This window comes from Oncorhynchus tshawytscha, linkage group LG04 (genome assembly GCF_018296145.1).
Source record: "Oncorhynchus tshawytscha isolate Ot180627B linkage group LG04, Otsh_v2.0, whole genome shotgun sequence".
NCBI lineage: Eukaryota > Metazoa > Chordata > Actinopteri > Salmoniformes > Salmonidae > Oncorhynchus > Oncorhynchus tshawytscha.
Genome location: NC_056432.1, coordinates 17,631,815 through 17,646,253, shown reverse-complemented (window position 1 = coordinate 17,646,253; position 14,439 = coordinate 17,631,815). Strand labels below are relative to the sequence as shown.

Sequence of the window (14,439 nt, the reverse complement as noted above, 5' to 3'; positions counted from 1 at the left end):
AGAGGAAGCCCAGTGGGAGAAGATGGAGCCAGATGGATGTTGGCCAACATTCTGGGAATTTTCTCATCGATGAAACATTTGATTTCAATACACTTTTCTGTTCCAAAAACTAGAATCTGTTACAGCGTGGACTTAAGTTTTGTAGACTACCTTTTGCCAAAGTTTCAAGACATTTTGTTTGAGTGCAGGAGCAAATTTTGTTATTGCACACGCGCACTTCATAGAGTTGGCGTTCCCTAACATAAATATGCTAATACATGATAGAACGGTGGTATCTGATTTTAAGTACCATGGCATCATACTTTGATTCCAACCTCTTTCAAAAAGCTGAAGAAAGTAACTCATAACCAAATTCAACCTAGATCATTTCTGATCCATATGATATAGTTTGATTACAAAGGTAGCAGAACTGTACAGCAGTGCTATGATACTTCCTCTCAACGTCCTGCTTGACTAGCAGGGCCCAAGCTTACTGTACAACATTAAAAACCATTCAGTGTGTGTGTGTACAATATGCTCTCAAAGTGCTTGATAGAATAGACATCACTGTTACATCCTCAGAAAGCATGAGCTCTGGAGTTGGGGAAGTATTGTGCAATACACCAACGTTTGCAGATCAGCTGTACCGACTTCAGACGAGTCACAAGTTGCTTCTGGGAGATCACCACAAAACGGAGAACACCATTGTGTTCGTACGAGTCCTCTTCCTTAGAGGAGTCAAAATAGTTTATAGGCCAAATCGTTTGGACGTTACATACAATTTTGTGATAAAAAATATTTCTAGCTTAAACTGAGATTTTTATGGGGAATTTTTAAAGTTATGCTAGTTCTATTTCCACGGGGCGCAGACATCGACCATGGGGGGTTAAATAATTTACGTTGATGCTGTTAATTGTCTTTAAATTAAAGTAGCTTGACATGTGGTTGATGGGGCCTCAACATTGACTTTACAATACAAGTGTTCAGACTAATAATAATCTGTCTGTCCTATGTCCCCCAGCACCCAACAGATGTGGACTATAGAGTAATGGCTACCTTCACGGAGATGTACACCACCCTCTTTGGCTTCATCAACTTCCGCCTCTACCAGACACTTAACCTGGTCTACCCACCCAAGGTAACCCAGCACGAGGCCTAAACCTGGGTTGTGTTCATTAGGCACCAAGGGAAGAAAACAGACTGAAACAAGGAGTGACTACCTTAACCTGTCCAATGACAAATGCTTGTTTTTGTTATCCTGTTGCAAAACGTTTTGCTACAGTGTGCACTAATAAATACAATCCCGGAGAACCACTTCAGCCATCGCACATCATAAGCAGTGCTTTTTTTATCACGATGTTCCTTCTGTTGATGAACGTACAGTTGAAGTCGGAAGTTGACATACTTAGGTTGGGGTCATTAACTCGTTTTTCTACCACTCCACAAATTTCTTGTTAACAAACTATAGTTTTGGCAAGTCTGTTTGGACATCTACTTTGTGCATGATACAAGTAATTTTTCCAACAATTGTTTACAGACAGATTATTTCACGTATAATTCACTGTATTACAATTCCAGTGAGTCAGAAGTTTACATGCACTAAGTTGACTGTGCCTTTCAACAGCTTGGAAAATTCCAGAAAATGATGTCATGGCTTTATAAGCTTCTGATAGGCTAATTGACAAAATTTGAGTCAATTGGAGGTGTGCCTGTGGATGTATTTCAAGGCCTACCTTCAAACTCAGTGCCTCTTTGCTTGACATCATGGGAAAATCAAAAGAAATCAGCCAAGAATTTTTTTTGTAGACCTCCACAAGTCTGGTTCATCCTTGGGAGCAATTTCCAAACGCCTGAAGGTAAGGGTGTTCATCTGTACCAACAATAGTACCCAAGTATAAACACCATGGGACCACGCAGCCATCATACCGCTCAGGTAGAGCGACGCGCTCTGTCTCCTAGAGATGAACGTACTTTGGTGTGAAAAGTGCAAATCAATTCCAGAACAACAGCAAAGGACCATGTGAAGATGCTGGAGGAAACAGGCACAAAAGTATCTATATCTATCCACAGTAAAACGAGTCCTATATCGACATAACCTGAAAGGCCGCTCGGCAAGAAAGAAGCCACTGCTCCAAAACCGCCATGAAAAAGCCAGATTACGGTTTGCAACTGCACATGGACAATGACCCCAAGCTTACTTCCAATGTTGTGGCAAAATGGCTTAAGGCCACAAAGTCAAGGTACTGGAGAGGCCATCAAAAATCCCTGACCTTAATCCTATAGAACATTTGTGGGCAGAACTGAAAAAGCATGTGCGAGCAAGGCCTGAAAAAGCATGTGCGAGCAAGGCCTGTAAACCTGACTCAGTTACACCAGCTCGGTCAGGAGGAATGGGCCAAAATTCGCCCAAATTATTTTGGGAAGCTTGTAGAAGGCTACCTGAAACGTTTGACCCAAGTTAAACCATTTAAAGGCAATGCTACCAAATACTAATTGAGTGTATATAAACTTCTGACCCACAGGGAATGTGATGAAAAAAATACTCTATTTTTAAATACTAAATATTAAATATATACTATAATATTAAATATTAAATACTATTATTCTGACATTTCACATTCTTTAAATAAAGTGTTGATCCTAACTGACCTAAGACTGGCATTTTTACTAGGATTAATGTCAGGAATTGTGACAAACTGAGTTCAAATGCATTTGTCTAAGGTGTATGTAAACCTCCGACTTCAACTGTATATAGTCTAGTAATATACAGAGATCATTGGCCTGCTAATTGTTGTGTTTCGGAGCTGTTGCTAACCACAACCCTCCCTCCAGCTGGACAGCAAAGCTGAGTCGGAGCTGAAGGCTGAACACGAGGAGGACTACGCCATGGACTCTGAGAGCTACTTGGAGGTGGGCCTTTCATCACTTATGTATTGATACAAATAAATGGATAGAAGTTATAATTGCTTGATGAGGGACAGCCAGCCCTCTCTTCTTTGTTGTGGGCTACCTGCCCTACCTTGATGCTACTCTGTCAGTAGAGATGTGTAGTTTTGAAGCGGTGTGTGAGAAACTGAACCGGTGGGTTTCATGCTCTCTACAGAAACTGTCTGCCCTGAGTGCCAGCTTGGCGCGTGTGGTTGCCACCGCGGAGGAGGAGGAGGAGAACCAGCTCGACCAGTTCCCTGCTGACGGGGTAAGGTGACACACTGAGTAAACTGGCTACCAGGTGGTCAGGGGTGTGTTAGAACCAATGCGTCCCACGGTCACATTTCATTGTTTCCATTTAGAAATCACTCTTTGCAAAATCTTCAGGATGTAGGTGGAGGAACTATTTGTAGCCTCCACTCACCTTGAATGGATAGTTATACAAAAGTCATCCTCTATTTGATGTTGATGTCCTTAAAAATGTTGCCGGTCAAATGTTCGGTCTACAGAGAAGGGCTCATTCCTGCCAATGTATTGTATACTAGGCATTTAAATGATGCTCAAGAGCTGATTGGAAAAGCTCCACCAAGGATTCACCTTATTATGGTGCATTTTCTTTGAAGATTTAGCTTAGTGTTTTTCAGTTTCCATCTACACGGACTGTCACGTGTGTCTCTCTGGGCCATGGCTCCTGCGGACCTGCTCTAACCTGGAGCCAAGACAAGGGCCTGGGTACTTTTCAGTTTAATTTACATAACAATGGCTGTGAACCAGGGTTTCTGTTCGAAATTTGTCACCGGACATTTGACCGGCAACATTTTTAATTTCCCGGACATTTGAGAAGTCTGCCGGACCCGTGTGCATTGGGGATGAGTAACCTGATTAGGGTGTCCACCCACGGTGCTCAGAATGACAATCTCATTTAGATTATGGTAATTCATATTTACAGAACATGCAAGTTGAGGATGCCTTAACTTCTGATGTGCACTTTGAACATGTTAAAACTTAATTTTCTTTAGGCAACAAGGTGAGTAATGAACAGCAAAATCAATAGCCTATGTCAATCAACTCTCCCCCATTGTTGAAAAGTTGACCTATTACGTTGGTCAGCTTCTCGAGAAAGAAATAGCCTATTCCAAACCGACTCTGGGGCAGTTGTGGGGAGATCGAGATGTGGACTCAAGTCTGACTTGAGTCACAACTTCAACTTGAGAATTGACTTAATGTCTGATGACTTAAAATGATCTGGCCAGGGTTTGTAATCTTTTGTCACTCGTTTTCTGGGTCTTCGTGGATTACGCTACACTCGGCAAGAGACAGTAGCTGCAGCATCGCCTTTGCAAAAAAAACAACAACAAAAAACAGCTGCAACAGATTGGCTTGTGAAACACACAATTGGCACTCTGGACCAGCAAACTTGTCAATCAACACAGGTCGGGTGTGCTAGCGAACAGATTGATTTGCTGTACAGCTATAGGATTGGGTGCAGCGCAAATGTCAAATTGTAGGGAGAGAGGCTTACCATGGTGTGTGTGTGTCCAAAAAATGTCGATCACCAACCTTAACTGTTACTTTGCTAGCTCACAAGCAATGGGGCAACAATTACTAGCATAGGCCTATTGGTCTTTTGGTATGTAACAATTGCTTGACATTGATAACTTACTAATGAAGCTTGCATTTGGAATTGGTTGTTAAAATTAATTATTACTGTGGCGAAGACCCACCATAAGCGCTGCTCATCACCTATGCTCCCCAATGTGGAAATTGTGTTGAAGAACCAGTTTTGTAATTGGATAATTGTATGGTACTGGGGGCCAAATGCTTGTATTATGTATGTCTACCTGTTTGAGCTCCTGTTAGACAGATTTGATTTGGTTTCTCAAGATGAGGGTGTACAGTAGGGCTGGGCGATAAATCAATATCAATAATTATCAAGAATTACTTCCCTCAATAACGATATAAAACATATTTAGATTCATTTTAGATGATGTCAATTTCATCTCTGACGTAGCAGGAACATGCGGAGAAGTGACAATACGCACGTGGAGAGGTATATGCCCACTAAAAACCACTTAGCACCTCGAGTGAGAGAGTAGCCACTTAACCACAAAATGAGTGATGTAGGTGAAAACAGTGGCAGTGATAGCCATGGAGAAGGAGAAGCTTCCAATGAAGAAATTATTGATAAAAAGGGTTCACTTATTTGGTAGTGGTTTGACTTTTTGATGTTGGACAAAGAGCAGAGCAATATCCGGTGCAAATTGTGCCGTAGACAGGTGGCTATCAAATCTGGTAATACGGCAACTTTTTCACCATCTGAAGCAAAATCACCCTTTGGAAGTTTGAGTGTGCGCCACGGTATTGATAAATGCCAATCTAGGCATGTTCGCCCGAAGCAGTAAACACCGACCCCTTTTATTCCCTACGAGCAAACATTGAGAAGACAGACACTCACAAATGCTATTATGCATTGCTAAGGACATGCTACCAATTAGTACAGTTGAAAAGGAAGGTTTCAAGAGGCTTATCAACTATTAACCCCCAGGTACGCGCTCCCTGGCCGCAAACATTTCTCACACCGCACTGCCTAAACATTACACCGGGTGTTGGGAAAAAGTTGAGGAACAGCGCAAGACAGATTTGACGTATTTTGCTACTACTACTGATCTGTGGTCTAGTCGCACGTCAGCCTTATATTAGCCTCACTATCCACTATATTGATAGAGTGGAATCTTCTAAATAGATGCCTCCAAACATCATACTTTCCCGACGATCACACGGGTGACGCTATAGCAGTGGGGCTCATTGACGCTCTTGCCTCCTGGGGACTCAGTCAAGACCGACAAGTCTGCATTACAATGGATAGTGGCGTGAAGGCTGCTCAAATCAACAAATGGACCCGACTGCAGTGTTTTGGACATCGTCTGTACTTGGCCGTTAGTAAGTAACCTTGTCAATTGTGTATATTGAAGTGATTGGTTAGATGAAGGGGGGAAAAAAATCACATTTAGTTTAATATTACATTTGTACATAACTAAAGGGATTATTGTGATTTTAACATTTTATTAAAATCTCTTGATTTCTCTCGTGGGTAGAGACAAACGGGTGGATAGAGCAATTGGAGTGTGTAAGAAAGTGTTAGGTGCCTTTTCCTATTTGTGGAAAAAGAAGGAACCTGGCAGTTGCTCAAAAAGAACACAGCCTACCCCAGCACAAGTTGGTGACAGTCACCTACCAGGTGGTGATCATATCAAAAGATGGTGCAAAGAGTACTGGAGCATGAGAAAGACATTTCACAGGTCTTGTCCATTGACAAGAAGACACTGCACTTAGCTCCCACCTATACAGATATAGACGTGCTTGAGTCCATCAACCAGGCATTGACCCCACTCCTAGAATTCACAGATGCTCTGTCTGGTGAGTCTTATGTCAGTGTGTCTTACTTGCAGCCAGTACTACACCTGTTCAATAGAGGTCATGAAACCTGATGATAGTGAAACGGCTCACCCAAACCATCAAAAAGATGGTTATGGACTATCTGAATGAGAAATATGACGTAGCTACAGATGACCTGGACATTGCCTCGTTGGTCGACCCTCGGTTTAAAACACATTACATCAAAGAGAAGTTGGGCCACATAAAAGCAAGAGCTGTCTCAGAGATGGTCAATGAGGTACATAAAAACCCAAGCCCAGCACAGAGAGATGTTGCTACTGCTTCACCACAACTGGCAGCTGAAAAGAGAAAGTTACTGGGCAGTTTTTTTTTAAAGCCATGCTCCTCCACCACAGGTCTTAATGAAATCCAGCTGGTAGAAAAAGAACTCAGTTGCTACCTTCAGTCTCCTGATGCTGACAGTGAAACCAATCCACTGCACTGGCGGAAGATCCAACCCCAAAAAACTTGCCCAGAGTTAGCCACCTGGCAAAGCGCTACCTGTGCATTCCTGCGACCAGCTCCCCCTCAGAGCGTGTTTTTAGCACAGGTGGAAACATGGTGACCTGCCATAGGGCAGCTTTAAAGCCAGAGATCGTAGACAGACTTGTCTTTCTTGCTTTTAACTTGTAAGACAACTACCCCAACATAAACTGATGTGCCATTAGGCTAACAGTTCTAATGCATATTGACTTACACTATTTATTTGTATTGCTTGTTCATGACTTGTAAGGGTTTATTACAGCTTTAAAAAAAAAAAAAAAAAAAAAGTGGAGTTAAAATGTTATTTGAGTTCTACTTATGACAATAAATAAGAAACAAAGCCTTTGGCTTGTTCAGGCATTCTTGAGTGTAAAGCAGATATGCACCTTTTTAAACATTATTTGATTAAAATCGTGATAATTTACATTTTTTCATTTGATAATGATAATTATCACAATATATTTGCCTTTTCGCCCAGCCCTGGTGTACAGCCTTGCCTGCTACCAGAGTCCGTTCAGATAGGACAGGTTAAACCTGATAGAGGCTATTTATTTTGGGCTATTGTCCGTGTGTATTTTGTATGATATGGTGCTTGCACCATTTGGATCATCAACCTGCTTTGCCTTTAGCTGATTTCAAATCAAAAATCTAATTTTATTTGTCACATGCGTCGAATACAACCGGTGTAGACCTTTAGAGTGAAATGCTTACTTATGAGTCCCTAACCAACAACGCAGTTTAAAAAATGTGGATAAGAAATAAAAGTAACAAGTAATTAAAGAGCAGCAGTAAAATAACAATAGCGAGAGTATATACAGAGGGGTACCGGCACAATGTGAAGGGGCACCAGTTGAGGTAATATGTACGTGAAGGTAGACTTATTAAAGTGACTGCATAGATGATAAGAGTAGCAGTGGCATAAAAGGGGTGGGCAATGCAAAGTCTGGGTTGCCATTTGATTAGGTGTTCAGGAGTCTTATGGCTTGGGGGTAAGAGCTATTTAGAAGCCTCTTGGACCTAGACTTGGGGCTTGTGGTACTGCTTGCCGTGTGGTAGCAGAGAGAACAGTCTATGACTAGGGTGGCTGGAGTCTGACAATTTTTTGGGCCTTCTGACATTGCTTGATATAGAGGTCCTGGATGGCAGGAAGCTTGTCCCCAGTGATGTACTGAGCCGTTCGCACTACCCTCTGTAGCGCCATGCAGTTGGAGGCCTAGCAGTTGTCATACCAGGTAGTGATGCAACCAGTCAGGATGGTGCAGCTGTAAAACCTTTTGAGGATCTGAGGACCCATGCCAAACCTTTTCAGTCTCCTGAGGGGGAATAGGTTTTTGTTGTGCCCTCTTCACGACTGTCTTGGTGTGCTTGGACCATGTTAGTTTGTTGATGTGGACACCAAGGAACTTGAAGCTCTCAACCTGCTCCACTGCAGCCCTGTCGATGAGAGTGGGGGTGTGCTCGGTCCTCTTTTTCCTGTAGTCCACAATCATCTCATTTCATGGCCTTAAGACAGCCACAAGGTCCATATTTTACAATTACATAGGCTAATTACAGGCTAATAAAGATATGTTGTAGACAAAAGAATGAAAAGAGCTGTCAGGGCCTCCCAAGTGGTGCAGTGGTCTAAGGCACTACATTGCAGTGCTTGAGTTGTCACTACAGCCCCAGGTTCGATACCAGACTGTTACAGCGGGCCGTGACCGGGAGACCCATGAGACGGCGCACAATTGGCCAAGTGTCGTCCAGGTTAGGGGAGGGTTTGGCCGGCTGAGATTTTCTTGTCCCATTTTAAGCTCTAACGACTCCTTGTGGCGGGCCGTGTGCCTGCAAGCTGATTTCGGTCACCATCCAAAACAGTTCGGAACAGTTTGCATATATTCTTCGGCAAGGGTTTTTTCAGGTGTTCGTGCACACATTTTTCCTTGAGGCAAGCCGAAGTTCAGAAGCTGAAATCTACACCCCTTTATCTGTGATTGGCAAACAGTAGGGATTCTTCAGTAAAGTGTTTGTCATTCAACGAGAGACGAATCCTTTTCATCCACATCATTTAATTACTGATTTCTTGACTATTTTAATGTCTCAAGATGGACAAATGGTACAATTGCTGCTTATTTTCTCATTTTTCAAGCAAAGATATTAAGGGAGTATGCAAGCACACTTGTTCAGTTCACCTAGCTGAGTTCGGCTAGGCGCAAACTGAAGCACACGGAAGGCTTAAGACTGGGGAGCACACCTATGTTTTCAAGGGATGAGGTTTGTAAACAACATGAAGAAACCAATCCCATCCCACCAACTGCTTTCCCCATCTCCTTTCACCCCCCCCCCTGTCTCTTCAGGAGGACCTTGAGAACATGGAGGCCAGAGAGAAGGAGCAGAAAGAGCAGGAGGCCCAGAATAGGCTTTTTGAGGGGCTCAAGTTCTTTCTGAACAGGGAAGTTCCCAGAGAGTCACTGGCTTTTATCCTGAGGTGAGAACCAGCCCACCACCAAACACACCCAATGATGTCTATAAACTCTGGATTGGTGATGTTATGTATTGGCCATTGAGAGGCTTTGAAGCCACCGGTAGGCTGTATTGGCACTCCCCAGTAGGAGCAGTCCTCCAGAGGAATGAGTGGAATTCTACAATACTTCAATTATTTATTTTTTGTTGTTGTCGTGGGACAGTAACATTGTTAATCTCAAAAAAGTATGCTTTAAGGAGAATGTTATATATTTTAATGTTTAGCTCACATACTATAATGTAAAAGTATGCATTAAGATGTCTAATAGAATAAATGTTGCAAATTTGAATGTAGACATTAATAAATGCATTTCTATAGCTTAAAATAAATAGTTTACAATGATGGGGGGAGTGCCAAGATGAAGGCACAGTGACTTCAACACAGTGCCCCCTATCAGTCATCTAGTGTGTATCTATAAATCATTGCACACACCCCAGCCAGTCTGGGCTGCTCAATAATGTTATTGCACCTTGTGAAGTAAAAGCAGGCCAAACGCAAGCTGAAGGTTTTAGGGACTGGTTCCATGCTACATCGCACCTCAAAGAAGAGCTTTGATGCAGAGTGAAGTGATCCATCGTTTATTTTTATTGATCTCTCTCTCTGTCTGACAGGTGTTTTGGTGCCGAGGTGTCATGGGACAAGTCCCTCTGCATCGGTGGTACCTACAACGTGACTGATGAGACCATTACCCATCAGATTGTGGACAGGCCCGACATAGACAAGCAGTACATCAACAGGTGAACAGGCCCGCTGGATCTACCAATATTTGTAGTCGTTACAGCCGTTGCAAATGTCTTGCAATTCATAAAAAATCTTGGAATGATCTTTAGGAAGAAACAAAACTGGATACAACCCAGATCCAGCGCCAGAACAAATCAGTTGGACGGGCATTTTCTTTCGGGGGCGTGTTTTTTTTCAAGGGACATTTTTATGTGTGCACGCGTTTGTGCATTTTACTTTTTTTTTTAATGAATGTAATAGTGGAGAACATAGGCAGCTTGTGTGTTTCAAGTTTGGGGGAGTTTACAATTTTTCCTACAATTTCTACCGATCTGCGTGATACATTTTTTATGCATATTTCATGGAACAGTTTAATTTCAATAATGTTTTCATTTCTCAAAATAATCTGCACGTGGTTAATCATAAATATCTGAAGTAAAATGATAAACATATTAAGGTTAAAATTCAACTATGGCGAGAGCACTAACCTCTGCCATATGGACATTGATACACTGATCCAGAAATGAGTGTAGAACTCAGATGCAGCAGTAGGCCTATCTTCCATCGTCAACTAGGTAAAATACATAGGCCTAAAGCCGACAAATTCAAACGGTAGAAAATATCTTGATTTCGCTCGCTCGGATGCTTTAACTGAGATTAATGTGTCTGTCGGCACATGTCTTGGCCAATATTTTATTTGGACGGTCAAGGAGCGACGGTAGGGTGGGCTCCCTAAGGGCTGCCCATAATGTCGGCCCTGATACAACCCAACCCCTCTTTCAAATCAACAAATGTATTTTCAGCCAAGCTACTTACAGACCCAAGGGACCAGAGGCTTTCTGTTTGCATTCTCTTTCAGCCCCCCCCACAGAGATGGGCTCAGCTCATCCCCACAATGGCCCCTTTGAGAGGGCTCTTCCTGCTCTGGTCACTCAAAAGACCCCTGTTATCAAGGGGGGGGGGGGTGGTTCAGAGTCACGCGTGACAGACCATGTCCTCTTCCTTTATGTCGCTTCATAGAGCTTAGCTGTACATAGGGTACATAATGCCTCTATTATGGGCCTGCTAACTCCTGCCCACATTCATTCATTTGGCTGTTGTGATTACATTTGACTGTAGTGTGATGTACATACAACACATCCACTACTTGGTAATGTGTAAATGGTCTCCAATCTTCATGGAACTTTGAAATGTTACATTCAAAGGTGGGTTGACTCGACTGACTGGGCATAAATATCCCAAAGGTGCAAACCACACCCATCTGGTACTCCAGAAAAGTATCTGAAAGAAGACAACTATTATTTGAACCAAGTTTGATATGTCTATGTAGAAACCTTGTCCGTAAAGGAGACCGGCTGGTGTGTAACTAACTGGTGGTCGTGTTCTGTTCCAGGTACTACATCCAGCCCCAGTGGGTGTTTGACTCGGTCAACGCCAAGATGCGCCTGCCCGTGGAGGACTACTTCCTGGGGGTGACGCTGCCGCCCCACTTGTCACCCTTTGTGGAGGAGAAGGACGGTGACTATGTGCCCCCGGAGAAGCTGAAGCTCATGGCCCTGCAGCGTGGCGAGAAGCACGGTAAGAGCTGAGCCTCTCCATAGCTTCACATGTTTATGTTGGGCCTGCATGATGAATGTTCACATTAGAGGTCGACCGATTATGATTTTTCAACACCGATACCGATTATTGGAGGACCAAAAAAAGCCGATACCGATTAATCTGCCGGTTTAAAAAAAAATTTACAAATTTCTATATTTTTTTATGCATTTGTAATAATGACAATTACAACAATACTGAATGAACACCTATTTTAACTTAATATAATACATCAATAAAATCAATTTAGCCTCAAATAAATAATGAAACATGTTCAATTTGATTTAAATAATGTAAAAACAAAGTGTTGGAGAAGAAAGTAAAAATAAAACATGTGCCATGTAAGAAAGCTAACATTTAAGTTCCTTGATCAGAACATGAGAACATATGAAAGCTGGTGGTTCCTTTTAACCTTTTACAGTTCCCCCTACTTTGTGCAATTTCCGCCTGAAGACATACCCAAATCTAACAGCCTTTAGCTCAGGCACAGAACCAAGGATATGCATATTCTTGGTACCATTTGAAAGAAAACACTCTGAAGTTTGTGTACATGTGAATTGAATGTAGGAGAATATACGTTTTTTTATTTTTGTATCTTTAAAATACAAGAACAAGATATAACAAACATTCAGATAGGATGATGGGGACAATTTCAGTGAAAAATATAAGAGGGCAACAGTACTTGTGCAACGTTTCAGAATGATAACTTCCAAAATGAGTGTGCTACATGACATTTATCATGAAGTCACCCAGGTGTCCCACATAAGTAACCCAAATGGCCAAATTGGTGAAGGTATACATTTTGAAACAAATAACTATACACAAAATACCAAAGTGGTATTCTAACACCCACCCCAAAAAGAATTGAGGGAAAAAATAATCATTGATTAAAAAATATGCACTGCTCAAAGAAATAAAGGGAACACTAAAATAACACATCCTAGATCTGAATGAATGAAATATTCTTATTAAATGCTTTTTTCTTTACATAGTTCAATGTGCTGACAACAAAATCACACAAATTATCAATGGAAATCAAATTTATCAACCCATGGAGGTCTGGATTTGGAGTCACACTCAAAATTAAAGTGGAAAACCAGACTACAGGCTGATCCAACTTTGATGTAATGTCCTTAAAACAAGTCAAAATTAGGCTCAGTAGTGTGTTTTGCCTCCACGTGCCTGTATGACCTCCCTACAACGCCTGGGCATGCTCCTGATGAGGTGGCGGATGGTCTCCTGAGGGATCTCCTCCCAGACCTGGACTAATGCATCCGCCAACTCCTGGACAGTCTGGTGCAACGTGGCGTTGGTGGATGGAGCGAGACATGATGTCCCAGATGTGCTCAATTGGATTCAGGTCAGGGCAGGCCAGTCCATAGCATCAATACCTTCCTCTCGCAGTAACTGCTGACACACTCCAGCCACATGAGGTCTAGCATTGTCTTGCATTAGGAGGAACCCAGGGCCAACCGCACCAGCATATGGTCTCACAAGGGGTCTGAGGATCTCATCTCGATACCTAATGGCAGTCAGCCTACCTCTGGCGAGCACATGGAGGGCTGTGCGGCCCCCCAAAGAAATGCCACCCAAAACCATGACTGACCCACCACCAAACCGGTCATGCTGGAGGATGTTGCAGGCAGCAGAACGTTCTCCACGGCGTCTCGAGACTCTGTCACACGTGCTCGGTGTGAACTTGCTTTCATCTGTGAAGAGCACAGGGCGCCAGTGGCGAATTTGCCAATCTTGGTGTTCTCTGGCAAATGCCAAACGTCCTGCACGGTGTTGGGCTGTAAGCACAACCCCCACGTGTGGACATCGGGCCCTCATACCACCCTCATGGAGTCTGACAGTTTGAGCAGACACATGCACATTTGTGGCCTGCTGGAGGTCATTTTGCAGGGCTCTGGCAGTGCTCCTCCTTGCACAAAGGCGGAGGTAGCTGTCCTGCTGCTGGGTTGTTGCCCTCCTACGGCCTCCTCCACGTCTCCTGATGTACTGGCCTGTCTCCTAGTAGCGCCTCCATGCTCTGGAAGCTACGCTGACAGACACAGCAAACCTTCTTGCCACAGCTCGCATTGATGTGCCATCCTGGATAAGCTGCACTACCTGAGCCACTTGTGTGGGTTGTAGACTCTGTCTCATGCTACCACTAGAGTGAAAGCACCGCCAGCATTCAAAAGTGACCAAAACATCAGCCAGGAAGCATAGGAACTGAGAAGTGGTCTGTGGTCCCCACCTGCAGAACCACTCCTTTATTGGGGGTGTCTTGCTAATTGCCTATAATTTCCACCTGTTGTCTATTCCATTTGCACAACAGAATGTGAAATTTGTTGTCAATCAGTGTTGCTTCCTAAGTGGACAGTTTGATATCACAGAAGTGTGATTGACTTGGAGTTACATTGCGTTGTTTAAGTGTTCCCTTTATTTTTTTGAGCAGTGTATGAAAAAATAATATATACATTTACAAAATAACATGGCTAACTATTTACACACTTTCAATATTTGGAAGACCCTCAGTCCTCTATCAAATCTATTTATATAGCCCCAGCCTAAAACCCCAAACAGCAAGCAATGCAGGTGTAGAAGCACGGTGGCTAGGAAAAACTCCCTAGAAAGGCAAAAACCTGGGAAGAAACCTAGAGAGGAACCAGGCTATGAGGGGTGGCCAGTCCTCTTCTGGCTGTGCCGGGTGGAGATCACAGTGGTTGTAGAGGGTGCAACAGGACAGCACCCCAAGAGTAAAAATGAACAGTTTAGGGTTCCATAGCCGCAGGCAGAGCAGTTGAAAC

At 43.0% G+C, this 14,439-nt stretch overlaps 1 protein-coding gene across 2 annotated transcripts in view; it reads left to right on the top strand.

The window, feature by feature from the left end:
- Positions 1-14,439, top strand: part of LOC112248235 (pescadillo homolog) — a 31,038-nt gene that overhangs the window by 3,774 nt on the left and 12,825 nt on the right. For both annotated transcript variants that reach the window (XM_042320386.1, XM_042320387.1), the window contains exons 7-12: positions 1,001-1,117; positions 2,812-2,889; positions 3,083-3,175; positions 9,162-9,292; positions 9,940-10,065; positions 11,442-11,626. In XM_042320386.1, coding sequence (XP_042176320.1) covers positions 1,001-1,117; positions 2,812-2,889; positions 3,083-3,175; positions 9,162-9,292; positions 9,940-10,065; positions 11,442-11,626 — 730 coding nt within the window. The remainder of the gene's footprint in view (positions 1-1,000; positions 1,118-2,811; positions 2,890-3,082; positions 3,176-9,161; positions 9,293-9,939; positions 10,066-11,441; positions 11,627-14,439) is intronic.